The 20,163-nt window shown below is 46.1% G+C and overlaps 1 protein-coding gene across 2 annotated transcripts in view; it reads left to right on the top strand.

Annotated features, from left to right (window-relative positions):
* The first annotated feature begins 220 nt into the window (after positions 1–220).
* si:dkey-97m3.1 (fatty acyl-CoA reductase 1) overlaps positions 221–20,163 on the top strand; it is a 39,316-nt gene continuing 19,373 nt past the window's right edge. The window contains exons 1-2 of one of the 2 annotated variants that reach the window (XM_061251713.1): positions 221–452; positions 14,766–15,007. In XM_061251713.1, the coding sequence (XP_061107697.1) occupies positions 14,819–15,007 (189 nt within the window). In that variant the 5' untranslated portion in view covers positions 221–452; positions 14,766–14,818. Of the gene's footprint in view, positions 453–979; positions 1,209–14,765; positions 15,008–20,163 lie in introns of those variants that run through there. The other variant, XM_061251714.1, reaches the window with a different exon arrangement.

The following is a 20,163-nucleotide window of genomic DNA, read 5'->3' as shown; positions in this document are numbered from 1 at the left end:
TCATGTAGATCTATCAAATGATTCTCAATTTCTCCCTAATTACCAAGACAATCGCCAGACTTCACATCTCGATAATCCAGAAATGAAAATAAGAACGCAATCTTGCGATTTTGATTTATGACCGTCCTGTCATTAGTTCTATAAAGAAGTTAAGATACACGATTTTCGTGTTTAACAAGGGTGTGTCCTCTTAAATTGCCGTGGAAAACGCGCACGCCCAGTCCCAGCAGTAGCTATAGACAACCTCCTGAGCGCTGCGATAATCTGCTTTCGGTCCCGACTCCTGAACAGGCTGGTCAGCTTGCACACTCCGCCGTACAGGGCTGTGGGACACACGGACACGTAGAGAGGAGGAGACTCGCCATCCACTGCTCAGGCATTTTGGCTGGGTCCTCTTGACATTTACAGTCAAACGTGCAAACTGGGACTGAGGATCCCTACCCATGATCACGGTAAGGTTAATGTACCGTTCTCTGCAATGTGTAGACTATACGCACAGGGATATCGGGGTGGGAATTACAGCGACGTAAAACGCAGATTTATTCGCATGTTAGGTGGGAGCGCCGCGCAGCTAACGGGAGCATCTCTCGGCCGCCTGTCATTTGACTGCCTTGAAGAAGCCATGTGAAGTCAAATGAAATCATGCGTGATGTAGCCTACATCAGCCTACCGTCTGTCAGATAACGTCACTAACGTTACGTTTAAATAACCCATAATTTTACTCGACTGGAGGCTGGTAAATATCGAAAAGTAGCCTACAATCATTGATAATTACGAAGGCTACAGTCTGGAATTCAGCATTTGAAATATCTCCATGAATCTGTGAAACATAGCCTTGCTAACGTTAGCTTGCTGACAGCAGCCTAGATGTAACGCTCGGGTATCCGAGTAATCACTGCAGGCACGCTTAGCTAATTGCTTAATTGGGCTGTAAGCTTGCAACAGATAATTGCGTCCTCAAATGAGCTCAGAGGAAATGCCGGTAATTATTATCGGTTCCTCTGAAAGCTGGTGGTGTGATTTTGGTTACAGGTTCTCAAGAAAGCTAGCCGGTAGCTACTGTACGTCGTCTCAAGTCCAATGTTCAGTTCCCGGCCGAATTCATTGAATGAAGAGGGCGGAGGTGCAGTTTTTGTCGTTTAACGGGACGCAGAAGCTGGCAGCTAGTTGGCCAGCAAGCTATTGAAATCTAGGCTAGCTATGTGCAGGTTTGTTGTGGAATTTGAATTTGGGACCAAGACACGTGTTGTGTTCTTGTTTTTTGCGTATGCATGTGTCCGTTTATTTTTTTTTCTGCGAGTGCTTGTGATTAGTAGTCTGCTGATAAATGGCATTAATCTATGTGACGGGCTAACGTTATTTTAGCTAGTTTGTCTTAAAATGCCTTGCATATTATCAATGTTCCGCTAATGTGCCTGTGTTCACTATGTAGACTATAGCTCGCATTTAAGCACACATGTCGAGGGTTTGCATACATGCGAGTATAGTGAGTTGAATGTATTGCTTTAAAAAAAAAAAATGCAAACCATGTGTGTGATGGCTGGAACTGTAGCCTAATATAGCCTAACCTGCTCATGGGGCTACGTACGACCGACATGACTTTGATACGCAGTGAGACTTCGTGAGCGGTTAGTGGGTAATCTCCAGGCTCTGCCACGCTCTGTTCGGTAGGGCTCCCATGGCAGATGGTTAAAATGACGAACGTTCTTCTGCGGCTTGTGATAATTTCGAAATGTTCTGAGCGTAGCTTCTGCTTCTGCGTTTTTAATTATTCATTTTTATGAAGTGAAGCCAAGTCGGAGGTCTTGAAAGTAAGTTCTAACAATCCTATGAATCAAATGGGTGACTTCAAGACGCGCTTGGCAGATCTACCTTATCAGATGTCGTAGTAATATCAGTAGGTGCGGTGCGATGAGACGTTTTTGTGAACATTCTTTCATGGTTATTATTCCTTTCTCTACAATGTGAAAATGCCCGTGTTGGCTATATCAGAATGAACAACCACGATGGAGTGAGTGATTGTTGTCCTCACTCTTTGATGCATTGCACTATCCTGCCTGCAATTAGGTCTATTATCTAGAGAGTTGAAACCGTTTCAAACCCATTTAGTAACACTCATTGAATCATTATGTTGCCATACTTTTGGAACTTTTAACGGTTGTAAAAGGTATGCTGCTGTGTTATAATGCAAGCCAGGGATGGGATTCAATCAATATTTGTTCTCAGCTGTGACTAATTGAACACTAAAATTATTTTTTTATTTTTTTTTTTTGCAAGCACACTTTGGTGAGTCAGGCATAACTAAAACCAACTTGTCAAGCTGAACTTATGAAGAATTGTAGTTAATGGTTGAATGCAATCACATATTTAAATGCAGGTCATTTACTTTTTCCAAGATGGTTAATTGGTCAATGTGAACAGTAATGTAATCTCAAACATGTCTGCTAACGGGTATCTTCAGCTGAAAAAATGGAGAGGTAAAGATTCTAAATCTAGCCCTTGCAGAGTTTCTATTATTACCATCAAGGGCCAATCTATATTTAGATTTAGAATTCACTGCAGACCCCAGAGATTGTCCCTCGGTAAAATACTGAACTGTTTAAAATTTTTATTTAATATTTTTTATTTGCTACCCTTTTTGCCATGTGCTGCAAGTGTAATATGATTTAGGTTTCTAAGATTGCACCAAGCTGTGGTTTTCAGGCCTAAATGCCAGACAGCTTTGTGCCAGTTATTTTATTTTTAGGTTGAGCCATTGAAGTCTAGTTTTTGCTCCTTTTTTCTCTAGCCTAATCTTTTAGGCTTTCCCTTCTCTGTCAGCCCAGTTTAGCTCATATTCAGTGTTTAAACTGCAAAATGTGCCTCGTTATTGTGCCCCTAAAACTGTGCCCAGTACTGCTGCCAAACATTGCTTGCCTCCCTGCTGCCCTCCTTCATCTGTCCTTCAGCAGGTCGACGTTTGCACACTGCTGGGCTCCGTTCAGGTGCGGTCACACCTAAGAACGATAAACCGCTCTTATCTCTAAACATGCGTCATGTTTAAATACTTTATTTTTTTTTTTTTTTTTTTTTTTTATTGGCAGCTGCTGGCTGAATTTTTGTTGGCCATGTTTTGCCAGTTACTCTCTCTGTATGTCCTCACCAGGAATTCACCTTCTCTGTCTATCTTCGAGAGCCAATCGCGTTCTGTTTGTCCTTGCCAGCCTGTTCGTTTGTAAGCCATGTGTGGTGCGCAGGTTTGGTTGTGGTCTGGCTGCGTTTGGGCACTGTGTTTGCCCTGCGCTGTGAGCTGGGCACGGCGGTGCAGAGCTGCTGGCTGCTTCCTTTCCTGGTGCATCAGCAGGGCTGTGTGAGGAGAACGGGCTGTTAAGTGGATCATTGTAAATGTTTAAAGGCGAGTGAAACAGGCCTGTGATCTTTAGTTTAGTCTGCCTGCAGAGCGTGGTGTGGCAAGTCACTAGGGGTTCTGCTCTGGAGAATTCTGGGAACGTTGCAGGAGTGAAGGATTCTGGGCGTGAGGTGGCAGTGAAGGATTCTGGGTGTGAGGTGGAAGCATTGAGATGTAGCAGGACTGGAGACAGCTTCTGCTTGCCAGTTCCAAAGATTCCTATGGGAGCTGCTCACTGGTGCAAGAAGCCAATTCATGGAGGCTGCCATTTTTGACTGGGGCTTTTTGGCTCCAGAGCGTGTGTACTGGATACCTAAAAGGGAAGGAATGAATGAATAGAAAAATTCCTATATCATCTTCTGTGTGGCTCAGAACATAAATTGGTCCCCGGAGAGTAATTGGTTTACTGTGAAGAAAAGTTTGAATTTTAAAGCACTGCCCAAAATAGTAGAAATTCCCTATGGTAAAATTGTCGTTTTGAATTCAGTGGGGAAATTTGCTTTTCGGCAGCAGCTGCAATACCTCCGGTAACCACTGGAGACAGAGCTTCGGGGTGAAATGTCTGTCCCTGGCTGGGTTCAATTCCCCTAACATTCCCTTCCCTTGCCTTCTTCCCTCAAGCAAGGTATTTCCTGACTAATTTTGTGACATAATGACATGCAAATGTAAGAGGTGCTCTGCAAGGGAGGATGAAGAAACCAAAACTGTACTGAGCTGCCCTCGCAACCAAGTAACCTGGTTTTTGTTATTTGTCCATCGGATGACTTTGGTATGTTCATGAATACTTAATAGCAATCACCTGATCTTATTTTTAGTGATAATGAAAACAAGCAAACTAGCACTAACACTAGTGAGAATTTCTTAAACCTCACTTAAAACTGAAACAAAAAAACCATAGGCTAAAGTATCTTAGTTACATTTTCATTATCTTAACCCCCCCCCCCCCCCCCCCCCCCATCCCATTCCTCAACATGAGCTCATTATTCCCAAATTTCTACAGAAAAGATAATCTCTTCCATTAGAAAGCACGTTGATTTACTCCTATATGCATTTCGGTGGGAGGGAGGAAAAATGAGGGAGAAGGGAATATAATTGCTTCTTCCCCTTTCATAATTTGGAACCCAACCCCACTTGGCCTGGCCTCCATATTTTAAGCCTGGCATTTTGGGGATTCCCCTTGAAGCAAGGGAAGGGAACGTTAGGAAGGAAATGATTTGGAATCGAACCCAGCCCCAGTGGCTCTTTCCAAACACTTATTTTTCACCTCCTTTCCTTGCTCCTTTTTCTTCTAGCTCTACCCTTTGGGAGGAAATGAGGACAGGGAAGTCTAGTGTGAATTAGGCAAAAGGAATGTCTTTGCCCCTTCAAACCACAGTTTGGAGCCACTTCAGTTACACCACTCCCAATCTGCCATGTCTGTATCCGCAGGTGAATAGTTTATACGTTGCGCTTTCCGAAAAAGACTTCCGCAAAGTATATTCTTGTTTCCTTGCTCAAAGGAATCTTCAGGAGCCTCTTAACTGCTACTTCTAGCTCTTGGAAGGAATGTTTAATGGGTTGGAATGTCCTTAAAGATGGCGGACCTCGATCGATTTCCGGGTCGGGCAAAGGAAAATGATATGGGAGGTAAAACAAACAGAGAGCCCTGGTCCCCTTTTGGGGGGGGTGACAGATTCTGGGAGTGTGGTGTGTGAGTGTAGTGGCAGTGAAGGATTCTGGGTGTGACATCAGTGAATTTGAGTGAAGGATTCTGGGTGTGACCTCGGTGAATTTGAGTGAAGGATTATGGATGGCAGACGGTGCTTCTCATGTTATGCTGTAGATTAGATGGGTTATTTTAACCATGCACCTGCTTCCCTAAACCCCGCACCCTCCGTCCCCGTTGATCTTATGGAATGTTGTCCTTGGGGCGTCTGCTGCTGTATTAAATCCTGAAAGGTCTGGAGAGTTTGGGTGTTTCACTGACTTGGCAAAGTGAAACATTCACTGTGCTCTGGAGTCCTGTTATGAGAGCGGGACAGTGTGTTGAAAGAAAGGGGAAGATGGTAAAAGAACAATGAAGCACTTTGGACACGCCGTTGCAATGAAGCCCAAACAGCAGGTTTCTGCAAGGGTCTTACCAAATCAACCGGAAGCTAAATGTGCTGGCGTTTCCCTCTTAAAAGTGGCCGTTCGCCCTCAAGCTAAACTCAGTTGGAAGAAATGGTATTCACAGGCTCTCAAGATTCTGTAATAAGATTTTAATAACTTTAATGTCTCACCGCGCGTCTTTGCATCATGGCATGAGTCTTAATGTTGTGGCGAGAGTACTAGCATGACAGCCTAACAGCTGTAGCATAACATCATTGTGCTAATCTAGCCTTGCAGTCCAGGTCTAACACGTGTATGAACACACTTTCTCTTACTCACTGTAACTGTGCTAACGCTCCCTGGTCTCTCCTGTGTCTTATTAATGAGCCCCGGGGTGGAGAGAGATCCCAGCAGTGCCTTTGAGGACAGCGTGACTTTGAGGATTACGGTCTGCCTGGTGCGTGGATGGGGGGCCTACAGGGTGCATAGCTGTGTATAATATTTATCAAATTAATCTCTTCTGCCTGCTGAGACTTGCAGATAACATCAAAACTGTGGCCTTTTGCTGCTTATTGTTCCTTCAGTGTGCTCTCCGGCTACTGTACAGTACCTGTATTCAGTACCACAGCTGATATCCACCCCTCATTGGCCTCAGAAGATAAGATAGGAAGGTTATGAATGAAGGATGATTGTGCACACAGGAAGTGACCTTTGATTGGACAGAATTTGGGTTTTGAGCTATGGTTTTGCTGTTGCCGATTCTGTGGAAACGGCAGGAAGTGGGTGTGTGTGACCGCGCGCGCGCGTGCGTGCGACTCGCCCTCAGACGTCGCTTCCTGATCCCCGTTGTATGACAGGCCGGTTCTCGGGTGCAAGAACGTTGTACTCTGCCCTAACTGCCTGTCTCACATACATAATATGAGGGGGTAAGAGCTCCTAAGTGTATATGTTTCATTAGTAAGGGCTACAGTAATACAAGTGTATTTGCTATCACTAAGTATAAGCATTGAATTGAGAGCAGCAGTAACCAATGCATTTGTTGTATATTAAGAACTACAATAAGGGATACAAGCATATTTCATAAGTGCTACAGTAAGTAGCCCGGTGGTTAATGCTCTTAAGACTGTAACCATAAGTTTTGGAAAGTCTTAGCCGCCAGCAGGGCAGCACGGATATCCTGATGGGCACGCTAACCGTAGCCTCTCTCCCTCTCCGCCACCTGATGTGAGCCACAGTCCAACAGAAAACGGTAAAAAAAACGGCTCCCTGGGTTTATTCAACAGTGCCCGCTGTCGTCCCCTATCGGGTGATGAGTCGGACGATCTTCTGATGCGGTTTCCTGCTTCAAGTTCCTCTGCATCTGGCTTTATTGAAAGCTTCTCTCTGGTCTGAAATGAAGATCATCAGGGTATTTTATAGGATAAGCTGTTGATCTATAAGCCTGACCGTTTAGCATGTATGGATATAGCCTAAATATCATTGCTATGACCTTGGATCATGTTGCCCAAACGCTACCAGGGTTTATGTATGGATTATTAATCGAAAAGCGTTTAATTCTGGGTGTTATGCATTTGTTGCGTTGGAGTATGCAGTACAGTGCAGTGCAGTGCAGTTTCTCTGCGTGTTATGCAGTGCTGTGCCGAGATGTTTGGTTGTTTCTGGGTGATTAACTCACTTGTGAGTCACAAACGCTGCTGATTTCCTGTGTGAAACTCCTTCCCAGAATCCCCCTGACGTCCCTGCTCTCCCAGCTGATGGTAGGTCTTTATTCCCACCCCACCCAGACAGATGAGATTCAGAGAGTGCAGTGCTGTGAGCTGCACTGACTTGCCCATGGCTACAGTCTCTCTCTTTCTCCATCCCTCCCTGCTCTGGGCCTGATGAGACGGGCCTTCCTGCCTGAACAAAGCCTTTTGCAGCTGCTAGTGTCACAGCCTTAGCTTATCTTCAGTCTGGGATCCATGTAGCGTAGCCTCTTTTTATAGCCACTTTGATGCATGTAGCCTAGCTTCATGTTCAATTCATTGTGATGCATGTAGCGTAGCGGCAGGCTGTTTGGCTGGTCAGGGGCATTTGAATGAAAGGTGTGTAGGTCATCCATTATTAAAACGGACGGTATCTTTCATGGGTGGCAGGGCTGGTTATCAAAGAAGCCTTCAGGAAGTGATACTACTCTTTCCGTATTACCTGAGTGACCTGCTGGCAGGGGTAGGGGATGGGGGGGGTGTGATAAGTGGGGCAGGTAGGGGGGGTTAGTGGGGGCAGTTTGGGGGGGGGAAGGGGCATGAGTGACAGGCAATGTTGGGCCAGGATACTGATCTGGGATCAGCTGAGGGAAGCTAATGTGGTTTTCGGGGGGCCTCTCCCAGCCAGGGTAGGTGCTGTAATTACAGAATCGGCGTACGATCCAGCCCTCATGGTAATCGTACACCGCATTCAGCCATGGCGGGAACACGGCTCTGTGCTTCGTTTCCTGTCTGACAGAACTTCTGACAGAAGTTTACACTGTTAAATTGACAGGCCACAGCGCTATTGTAACAAACGACACCAACCTTTCCCGTCTCACAGAGGAGCCTGCCTGTAATCGAAGAGCAGAAGCCATTACGCTGGCAAATGTTACGGATACAAAGTGAATTAAGGGTGAAAAGCCCATGTTTTTGCATGGTGGTTGCAGTAATGAACGGAAATGGTAAAGTTTGCGGCTCTTTCTGTGCCTAGTTTATTTTTATGGACATTTTAGTTGGTAGGCATACTAACTAAAACTTTCACACAACTAAACCTCCGGTCACACAAACCACTGGGGTCATGACGGATCTGTGTGACGGTTTGTTGAGTGACACCCCGTTGTATGTATGTGTGGGTAAAAGTTTAGGGAAGCTGCACAGTAATGGTTCAGTAATGCTGAAGCAGGGTGCTGCCGGGGTCAGTCCTCTACACAGATGCCTCACTGACTACATTGGGGAGGACCAATCGGAGGCCTATTAATTTCAATGATTTTAGTTTTACGTATGCATGGAGAACTTCATTAGGAACACCTACGCTCAGTGAGCACTTTTAGGTCTTTATTAGTCTTATTTTTTAGACTTCTATTGCTGTAGCCTATCCACTTTGAGTTGTGATGTGTTGTGTGTGTTCAGAGATGCTCTTCTGCATACCACTGTTAGAATGTGGTTATTTGCATTACTGTCACCTTCCTGTCAGCTTTGACCGGTCTGGCCATTCTCCTGACGTCTCTCATTAACAAGGCGTTTCTGTCTGCAGAACTGCTGCTCACTTATTTTTATTCCCAACAATTCTTTGCAATCTCTAGAGACTAGTGTGTGTGAATCCCAGTAGATCAGCAGCTTCTGTGATGCTCAAACCAACCTCTCTGCCACCAACAATCGTTCCCCGGTCAGTCACTTAAATCACATTTTTGCCCATTCTGATGGTTGATGTGAACTGAAGCTCCTGACCTGTGTGTATATGATTGTATGCATTGCACTGCTGCCACACAATTGGCTGATTAGATAATCGCATGAATAAGTAGGTGTAAGCTCGGTGAGTTTATACTAATACTGGGTAGGGCCTCCCTTTGCTCTCAGAACAGCCTCAATTCTTTGTGGCATAGATTCCACAAGATGTTGAAAACTTTCAGATTCTGTTCCATGATGTCTATTGCATCATGCAATTTCTGCCAAATTGTCAGCTGCATATTCATGCTGCAAATCTCCCGTTCTCCCACATCAAAAGGTGTTCTGTTGGATTCCGATCCGCTGACTCGGAAGGTCCCTGAAGAACATCGAACTCATTGATCTCTTCATGAAACCAGTTTGAGATGATTTTTGCTTTGTGACGAGGTGCATTATTATGCTGGAAGATTGTTACATTGGCCATGAATGGATGAACATGGTCAGTGACAATTGTCATAGGCTGTGGCATTCGAGCAATGATTGGTATTAACAGGCCCAACGTGTGCCAAGAAAACATTCCCCACTCCATTACACCACTGCCTTCAGCCTGGACTATTGACAAGGCAGGTTGGGTCCATGGATTCATGCTGTTGGTGCCAAATTCTGACCCTACCATCTGTGCGCCTCGGCAGAAATCGAGATTCATCAGACCAGGCTACATTTTTCCAATTTTCAGCCGTCCAGTTTTGGTGAGCCTGTGACCACGGCACCCTCCGCTTTCTGTTCTTGGCTGATTGAAGTGGAACCCTACATGGTCTTCTGCTGTTGTAGTCCATCTGCCTCAAGGTTCAATGTGTTGTGCTTTTCTGCTCACCACAATTGTATAGAGTGGTGATCTGAAATACCGTAGCCTTTGTCAGTTCAAACCAGTCTGGCCATTCTCTGTTGACCTCATCAACAGATTTGCAGACCTTCCGCTCATCGGATGTTTTTTGTTTTTCGCACCATTCTGAGTAAACTCTTGAGAATGTTGTGTGTGGAAACTCCTAGGAGATCAGCAGTTAGACTTACTCAAATGTGGCACCAACAATCATGTCGAAATTACTGATCACATTTTGCCCATTCTGATGGTTGATTAACTGAAGCTCCTGGCATGTATCTGCATAATTTTATGTATTGCACTACTTGCACGATTGGTTGATTTTTAGATAATTGCATGAATAGGTAGGTGTGCACTACTTAAAAGTACTCAGTGAGTATGTTGTGTGTGATGTGGTTTGGCTTGTTTGCCTTTTCCAGATTGCCAGTTTCTGGGCTGTAGGTGTGTAGTTTTGTTCTTGGTGTCTGTATCTATGGCTGATACCGGAGAGCATCCGACTGAACTCTGGCAACCCTTCTTCCTGCCTGTGGACTCCCCACACCATGGCGAGGGCTCATTTCCTGTCTGCTTCACATGGCTGTTTCTGTCATTTCCTGTGAAAACAATATGAGATTACTCCTGGAATTTGGTCCTGTACATATTGCATATTGTTGTATGCACGTTCAATTATGACTGGAGCCAGGGTTGCTTTCTTAATTTCTGCTCGGAGTGGAAATTTTTTTATTTTTTTTATTTTTTTGTTTGGGAGATGGGGCCAGCAAGCTGCATCCTGCTGTTCTTCTGTTCTTTCACCTGCGTCAGCTGCAAGGAATGAGGAGTGGAGAGAACCGCTGAGCTCGACTTGCTTTTACCTGTACAGAGAGAGACGTTACACACACACACGCAGACAGACAGGCAATCGCACTGTTGCTCTGACGCACACACACACCCATTCTCTCTGACACATCCACTTGCTGACACGCGCGTGCCCACACATACGCGCTCACACATACGCGCTCACACACACGCGCTCACACACATGCGCTCACACACACTCACTCTGCGCTGAAAGCTGTTCCAGGTTTCCAGGCTGTCTCGGTCATTGCTGTTCATGGCGGAAAGCGCTTCCCTGATCTCCGGGCATGACCGGTCCAGGCTGGTGATAATGGAACAGTCTTGGGTTTCTGGGGTTTTCAATCCCTGTGGAGCATTTTAAATAAGAGCCTCCATGTGCAGGATGAGGAGATGGGGAGTGATAAGAACATGGCTCAGTTTTTGTGGCCGCAATTTCGCACAGATGTATAAGCTAAACGCGTACCCATCTCTCTTCCACTGAAACAAACTTATTCTTCACCTGTGATTCTACCATCCGCCTCCTCACCATGTCCTTCATGGTTTCTGAGCTGTTCTTTTTCAATATCCTGCCATCTTCCCAGAATTCAGCTTGGTCCCCTTTTATGAGGCTGGGATTTGTTTCTGGCTTCATTCCCTCTGGAACGTATCCATTGTTTGTTTATAGAAGATGCTATAGAAAATGAAAATGGTCTGAATCATTAATTGGATGAATGATTGATCGGTTGAATTATTGGTCGGTTGGTTGAGTTGTTACGTCGGTTGACTGCTTGGTTGATTCGGTAGTTGGTTGATTTGATTAGTTTGTTGTTCATACATTTATTGGTTGGTTGATTTGGTGCTTTGTATTGTCTGTCTGATTGAAGTCAGTGCGTGAGTATGTGTCCAGCACAGAGGACTGCAGTGAACAGCACATAGCCTGGCTGGGCTCTCCGCTCAGCTTCCTGTGCTGGTGTAGATGCTGTACCCCCTTCACAAGGTTGGTGTTGCTGGTCCCAGGCCCTGGTTCTGTCCTTTTTTTCAACCTCTTTCTACTTAAATTGCCAGTGCAGGTTAATGCACACTTGGCCCTGTCCGGTACTCCAGCGCAGGGGCGGGACAAGTGTACACTGGGCCCTGGGGCAAAAATGGACCATGGGCCCCTCTACTCAATGCCCCATCCACCAAATCAACACATTATGGCAGGGCCCCCTGGGGATTGGGGCCCTGGGGCACTCGGCCCAGCTGCCTCCCCTGTAGTTCTGCTACTGCTCCAGTGAACTGGTTAATGCAGACACAGCCCTATCTGCTACTGCAGACACGTGCAGGTTAATTCAGATGCAGCTCTGTCTGCTACTGCAGACACGCGCAGGTTAATGCAGATGCAGCCCTGTCTGCTACTGCAGACACGCGCAGGTTAATGCAGACACAGCCCTGTCTGCAACTGCAGACACGCACAGGTTAATGCAGATGCAGCCATGCGCAGGTTAATGCAGACACGGCTAGCCCTGTCTGCTACTGCAGACACGCGCAGGTTAATGCAGACACGGCTAGCCCTATCTGGTACTGCAGACATGCGCAGGTTAATGCAGACACGGCTAGCCCTATCTGGTACTGCAGACATGCGCAGGTTAATGCAGACGCAGCCCTGTCTGCTACTGCAGACACGCGCAGGTTAATGCAGACACGGCTAGCCCTATCTGGTACTGCAGACACGCGTAGGTTAATGCAGATGCAGCCCTGTCTGCTACTGCAGACACGCGCAGGTTAATGCAGACGCAGCCCTGTCTGGTACTGCAGACATGCGCAGGTTAATGCAGACGCAGCCCTGTCTGCTACTGCAGACACGCGCAGGTTAATGCAGACACGGCTAGCCCTATCTGGTACTGCAGACACGCGTAGGTTAATGCAGATGCAGCCCTGTCTGCTACCTGAGACACATGCAGGTTAATGCAGACGCAGCCCTGTCTGCTGCTGCAGACACGCGCAGGTTAATACAGATGCAGCCCTGTCTGCTGCTGCAGACACGCGCAGGTTAATACAGATGCAGCCCTGTCTGCTACTGCAGACACGCGCAGGTTAATGCAGACGCAGCCCTGTCTGCTACTGCAGACACGTGCAGGTTAATGCAGACACGGCTAGCCCTGTCTGGTACTGCAGACACACGCAGGTTAATGCAGACACGGCTAGCCCTATCTGGTACTTCAGACACGCGCAGGTTAATGTAGACTTGGCTGGCCCCACTGATTCCTTTCCTGAAAAGTTAAGTGGCATCTCTCCTTTGAGCTGCTGCCAGAGGAACTGACCAGACATCAAGGAGTGTGTGTGTGTGTGTGTGTGTGTTCTGGTTTGTATCTTTGAGCAGTTGAATTTACAGCAGTCTCCCTGGTATGCTGCCTCTTGCTGCTTAGAAGTGGTTGCCCATTTTGCTCAAGGAAAGTCAATTATTGGCCTTGATCCTGAATGGTCACCAGTGATTTGCCATAACCCTGAATGCTGAGCAGTTGGTTGTAGCTTTTAATTGCTAGACTGTGGTTAGGATATCTTTTGCCTGTGTTGATATTAGGGCCATCATTTAGTAATTTGGTTTGAGTTGTCAGGGTCTCTTAGCAACCAAGGTTATTGCTGACTATAAAAAGTTATATACATTTGTTATGAAAGTATCATAGTGCAAGAGCTATTTGTGTTCATAACTAACTGCACCCACTGTTTTTATACCTCCATACACTTTCATAACTCGCACAGCTCCATAACTTTTAAACCATCCAAATCGGGCTGTGTTGCTGGCAGTCATCCAATACCCAGAATGCATTGCACAATCTGCTCCCTGTAGATAGAGGAGGCAACCCGCACTGTTACACTTCATCACAGTGTAAACTAAACTGAATGATAAGCTAAAGCATGTCTAACCTCTGAGTGCTCTCTGTGTAGTGTGTTTGTTCCTCTGGGTGATGTGCATGGGGTGATTTATTACGAGTTGGTCCACTGAAGCTGGTTAACTGCCCATGCCAAATAAAAGGGGAAGATGGTGAAAGTACAGTTGCTCAGAAATGAGAACCACAAACTGCAGGTCGCTGCAACGGTCTTACAAAGTCAACAATGTTAAATGTTTCCTTCTAAAACTAGACCGTGTGCTGCAGGTGTGGTATTGATGGACTCTGGCAGAAAACCGGCATTAATGCAATTGTCCACAGACTCCATTTCCCATAATCCCTGGATGGCTGCCATCTTTGCCCGAACAGGTATTGATGAGCTTTGAGTGGAAGTCTGAGCCCTTATTGCAGGGACAATGGTTATGGTAGCCGTGCTATTAAAATCTCTCACAGAAGGTTATGGTGTGACCCCACCGCAGTCTAGTAAGGCAAAGTAAAGACCCTTTCTCTCTCTCTCCCATGAGCCTCAGCCCAGCACAGATGTGTTTTGCACACATTGCCTGCTTGTGCCAAATGGGGGGTTTCGTAATGTTGATGTGCCGTGACTGCAGTCCCTGGGGGGATGGGGGTGCTAACTGCTTTCCTACCGTCTGCTAGCAGCTGATTGGAGCCAAGTGGCAGGTTGACCGATCGCACACCTTCTCCTAGGTGCATGGGCCCCGCCCTTCTTAATTTTTTCCCACCCAGGGCTCTAGTCCTGCAGGTGACTTTTAGCAGGACTGTCTGTTTGCATATTAAGCTGCGGAGACGAGACCTGGGCCACGCAATTATTCAAAGCACTTTAACTCGATACACCAGCGACATTCAAAACACTGCTGTCACTCATTCTGCCACTTCTGTCACTGTGCCTGATTTTACTGACACACTTATTACTCGCTTGTTGCGCACTGTTCACTTGCACTTATTTGCAGGTTACTCTTCATGTCCTCATTTTACTTATTCCTTTTGCTATGGACCCTGTGTTTACTCGCTGGTTATTCAATATTGTCCCTCCTGTACACCATGTTTACTCTGGTTATTCAATATTTGCTCTCCTGTACACCATGTTTATTCTGGTTATTCAATATTTGCTCTCCTGTACACCATGTTTACTCTGGTTATTCAATATTTGCTCTCCTGTACACCATGTTTACTCTGGTTATTCAATATTTGCTCTCCTGTACACTATGTTTACTCTGGTTATTCAATATTTGCTCTCCTGTACACCATGTTTACTCTGGTTATTCTACATTTACTCTCTGATTTCCCATATTTACTACTTAATCTCTCTCTCTTCTCCCTGTTTGGCACAGGTGTTTTTGGCCGGCTGGGACAAGGACGACAGAGTGACAGACAGACGGACAGCATGGCCTCCATCGCTGATTACTACGAGGGGAAGAACGTTCTGATCACCGGGGCGACGGGCTTCATGGGGAAGGTTCTGGTGGAGAAGCTCCTACGGTCCTGCCCCGGTGTGCGAGCCCTGTACATCCTGGTCAGGCCCAAAGCCGGACAGACCATGCAGGAGCGCGTCAGCAACATGATGAAGTGCAAGGTGAGCCAGCCAAACCCAACTGGGCCAGGCTCGACCAAACACAGGGTTTCACCAAACCCAACTGGGCCAGGCGAGACCAAACACAGGGTTTCACCAAACCCACCCCGGCCAGGCGAGACCAATCAAACACTGTACTAAACCAAACCCAACTGGGCCTAGCTAGACCGACCCAACCTAGCATTAAACTGAACCTAATTAGGCCGGGCTAGACCAAATGAATCCAGGCCCAAGCCCTACCAACCTGGGCCAAGCTAGACCAAACCAACACAGGGCTAAACCAAACCTAACGGGGCCAGGCTCGGCCAAGCCTTCACAGGGCTAAACTGAAGCCAACTGGTCTGGGCTTGATCCAACCAACCTGAGCTCTCTGCTTTAGCCAGTTTGTTACAGTTTTTGATGCTTATTCTGTTGTCGGCGATATTCCAAAGTGTTTTTTAGGTGGTTAAAGTATAAAAACAGCTGTAATTCTTAGATCATCAGCTATGGCTGTAAATGCCCTCAAATTAACACTGACAGTCTGCACTTTAACCTCATTCATTCTTTTATTTCAAATCCAATGTGCTGGAGCTGATCCAAAATGACAATCCATGTCCGTGTGCAAATACACACTGCACTGTAGATGGTTCCAGCCACGCGTATGCCAGTTTATTTGGGACTCAACCTTGAATTGAGGAAGATTCTGATTTTCGTCTTGGAAAACCTGCTGTTGTTCAGCTGTTGTGTGTGTGTGTGTGTGTGTGTGTGTGTGTGTGTGTGTGTGTGTGTGTGCGCCCTGGTAACTAGGCGCGGCCGTCAAACAGTTGCATTTTTTGTTTTGTTTCTTATTTTTTATTTCTTCACAGAGGGGTGGTGCCCTCAGGTGTTTCCGTAATTAAAGAACTGGGTCACAGTCATTGTGTCGTTTTATTTTCTTAAGAACATGTGAACACCTGATGGGGAACTAAGGTATGCAGTGTCATAGCACACAATGTTACAGTTAAGGTAACAGTGTTTCAAGGCAATGTATTAAATTGGTTCACAATGCAGTGATACCATTTTATGGAGAGCAGGGCAACAGTGGGGCAGTGATTAGGGTTATTGAGCACAGTAAGTGTTACGGTGATGGTGTCATAGAGGACTGTTGCAGTGACTGTCAGAGCTCAGGGTTGCAGTGATAGTTTTATAGAGCATAGTGTTCCTATGTCGCTGAGCGATTAGCACTTGTGAAATAGTGGATTGTTTCTGTTGATCTTCGTGTGTGTGCTGTTCCTGCCTGCCGTCAGTGCTAATGCAGATTGAGCATGCTAAGACAACGTTGGCAGCGTGAGCCAGCGCACTGGGATAGAAGGTTTCTCTTTCAGTGAGTAACAGCCCTGTTCTCTGACTGCCGCCGTCGTGAAATCGATCTCGCCCGGAGCGTCTCGCAGCGGGCTACTGTCTGCGTTCCTGTCTGGAGCTCATCTGTTGACCCTCTCTCACTCTCCTGCTTTCTGTCTCCCTCTCTTTCATCTCTTTCCCCTTTCTCTGTCTCACCCTCTTGCTCTTTCGTTTCCCCCCTTTGCTTCTCCCCCCCCGCCCCCCCACTTCCCTCCATCTTTTCTCTCTGGTCTGTTTCCTGTTTATTTGGTGAAACGGTGTGGAAGGCTGCAGACAGAATTTATTACTATTCTATGTATTTATATTTAAATTGCAGTTCAATTCCATTACTATGGGACTGGTATCATACACTTATCATACCAATAAAGCATTAGGTGTGAGACAGGATTCAGGACAGGAGAGGGGGAGGGAGAGAGTGAGTGAACTCCAGAGTCTTGTCACCTCTGACCACTGGAGGGGAAATATCGGAGTCGACAAACGCAAACATCCTGAACCCAACAGCGTGCCAACGTGCTAAAATGCCTCAGTGAGCATTCTCTCACTCTATTATTATTATTTTTTTTCCCTCTCTCCTGTCCTCTGTCATCTCCTCCTACCCAAACATGCACCTTATGCTCTTGTTGTCCCAGTCAACATTTATCCGGAACAGAGCCCGGTTTGATCCAGTCTAGCTAGGCTAATTGGCTTTCTCTTCAGAGCTGTTAGCTAGCAGCCACTTTGTCAGTAATAATTGAGTGATTGCCTGCTTTGTAGCACCACATAAACCTTGTAGCAGTGTACTGCCTGTTAAATACCTGCAAATAACACTGAAAACCGATCTGTTGCTGTTTTTGTTGGGGCGACCCCTGCGCTCATAACTTTAACTCAGGCTCTGGTGCTTTTAATCAGGTAAGCGGGTGGGTGTAAAAGCTCTTTGTGTCTCTGAGGTTGTGAGACTAGGGAATTTCTCCATTACTGAAGCTCATTTTTTCCTGCTGGCTTTTTGGTGGCTTTATGGTTCTCCGAAGGCTCCTAATGTGTGTCATTCGCAACATCTGTTGCCTGGTAACGACAACTCGCAGCCTTTCAAAGGACGCTAGCAGAGTGGAAACCTGTAAAAGGACAGTTCTTGAACCATGTAATTTAACTGATGCATCTCTGCGCAAAACTACTGAGTCCCAGGAGCGCTTTCTCCCTTATTGTGAGACTGCTGCCCTGCAGTCTGGTTGCTGTGGTGCGGTGTTTTGGTGAAAGTGGGATGGGATTGTAGAGTGGAATTGCACTGTGGCTTGGTGCGATCAGTCGTCTTGCTCCACAGTATTATTGCGGAGAGTCTTCCTTCTGGTATTATTCCATCGCCCTTTGTCTTGGAGCGCTAATAAAGGAAACCTTGTTTCCCAGCAAACGATTGCTGTATGTGTGTCAGTGTAAAACACTCATGTTAAAGGTGTGTGTTTGCACTCTGGGGGGAAGAGATTGCACAGCACAGTACTGCAGGCCGGCTGGGTGGGATGTTTTCATTTTTATTTACTCATATTTATAGCATTGCTGTTTATAGCATTGTCGTTTTCATTCTGTTTGTCTGGGCTGTTATTTAATTGTTAATTACTTTGGCAATATTGTGTTATACAAGTACGCCAATAAAGCATTAATGAACCGGGAAAGGGAGAGTGAGCGAGTGTAAGCATGTTTAATGTATGGCGTAATAGACCGCTAATGTGCTAGGTTGTGTTGCTCGTCTGCATATTAAACCGATTCGCTGGTAGTGGCTCCTTAAGCTACATACACCCCTGTTCTGGCACATTCTCGCTTTTGTCATGTAGCAGGAGCTTTATGGTAAAGCAGTGATATTGTTCACTGGGGACCTTTAACTGCCCATGTATAATACCCAGGGTTCCCTGCCGCAGTGGAGTATGCAGTAGAGTACGCAATGAGTTTGAAATTGTCATGCGGAACACACACCTCACCAGTGGAGGTTCAGGGACGGTGCTTGTACAGCCTAGCCTGTCTCCGGTGTTCCTCGAAAGGGGGCCAGCTCAAATTGAGCCCCAGGATGTGAAGGCCTCAGCTGGCGATGGCAGCCGCTGAGGAAGGAGGGGGAGGCAGAGGAGTCTATGCAAAAGGAGTTCTGGGAAAAACAGGTGAAAGTCAAGCCGAGGTGATGATTTAATGGTTTGGAATGTGAAATGAAATGATACATTTTTTTTTTTTTGCAACCCTCACTTGACTGCTCAGTTCTACAGTTTGGAATCCCCCCAGTTTTCAATGTTCCCTGTCTTTTCTGCCTCAGTCATATAATGTGCTACATATCCAGTAGAAGCGGCTAATAATGATAGTAATACATTAAAAAATAAAGGTACAGTGAAGGTGCATTTATTTTGTTCTTCAGAACGCATTTCCCAAATGTGCCCTGAAAGTACGACAAGTGTTCCATTTTGGTGCTAATGAGTAACTTTTAGAAGCCATTAACCTATTACTGGCTAGGGGTAAAATTTGAGGTACCTATACCGTATCATCCCAGTGAACAGCATTTGTACGTTAGCTTTGCTGGCAGCATCCTGTGTGATTGACAGGTCTCCCCTGTGGGGCACAGGGCTTTCAGGGACGTCCCGCGGTGGCGGTTTTGGGCGCAGGGCAGAGGTGAAAGCGGTTTTTTTTTTTTTTTCGCATCAAAGAGGATCGAGTTCATCAAGATTAGCGGGCAGAGCAGTGTAGCTTTCACAGATAATCTCCCCGTGCAATCTGATTAGAACTAGTGCCGCTAGCGTAGTCCGCAAGCTCGCACGCTCAGTTTTAATCAGGGGGGGCGAGGGGCCCTTCTAAAACACCTCAAATACAGTATGTAAGGTGAAGGTAGGCTGTGTGTGAGACCTACGCTAGCAGGCTACTGCCCTCAGCCCTTATGGATAAATGCCATTTTAAAACTAATGGGGTACCTGTATTATTTCAGGCTTGGGTGAAAAGCGTGAATGTTTTGGATTTAAATGGTTTTCTATGCTTGATTTGATCTTGCCTGGTGCACTTGAGCTGACCAAAAGGACCAGACGGTGGGGTTTGCAGTTTGAGAGCATTTCATAGGTTCCAATACACCAGACACTTTACTAGGCTTTACAGAGATTTGAATCCAAAACTACGTATTTGATCCCGCTCAGATTAGTTTACCTGTCTTTTTTTGTCAGTTTACCAGTGGGCGGGGCTTGCCGGTGGAGGTACAGGTATACTTGGCTGCGGTAGGCCTGTGATTGGTGGAGGGAGCAGAGGGAACGTTCTGTTGTGACCATGCTCTGAACTCTTAATATATCTATCGTAATTATCTACTGCTGCTGGGTATTTTAGTTTGTTCACTTGTGTTGAAATGCTAGTTAGGAGGTTGCGTGACTCTTAAACGGGCCAAACCCTGGCAGGCTTTATACATAGAATCGTCTGCTGTTGATGCCAGAGCACTAGGAGGATGATGGGAAAAGATCTGAACTGTGGGGTGTTAAATCACGCTGTCCTTTAAATGTCCTCATTGTGCGTGCAGACACGTACACTTTTGAAAGGCAAAATGGGGTGATTACTTTCAGTTTGTCTGTTGTTGACATGAAGCATCAAGCCATGTTTTATTGCTGCGGTTTAATCGATCCAAGCATGAAAATGCATCACCACTTTCTCGGTTCCTTTCGCATTAACCGTAACTGGCGATAATATTTCTGCTGGAAATTCTCAACATTTTATCATTCCTGTATGCTTGCTCTCTCCACTGTGAGCCTGTATTTGACATGCATTGTAGTGTGTGTGTGTGTGTGTGTGTGTGTGTGGGTTAGCATTAGCATAGCGCT

Source organism: Conger conger, chromosome 8 (genome assembly GCF_963514075.1).
Source record: "Conger conger chromosome 8, fConCon1.1, whole genome shotgun sequence".
Classification (NCBI taxonomy): domain Eukaryota; kingdom Metazoa; phylum Chordata; class Actinopteri; order Anguilliformes; family Congridae; genus Conger; species Conger conger.
The sequence above is the reverse complement of the archived record's forward strand: the minus strand, read 5'-3'. Positions and strand labels throughout refer to the sequence as shown.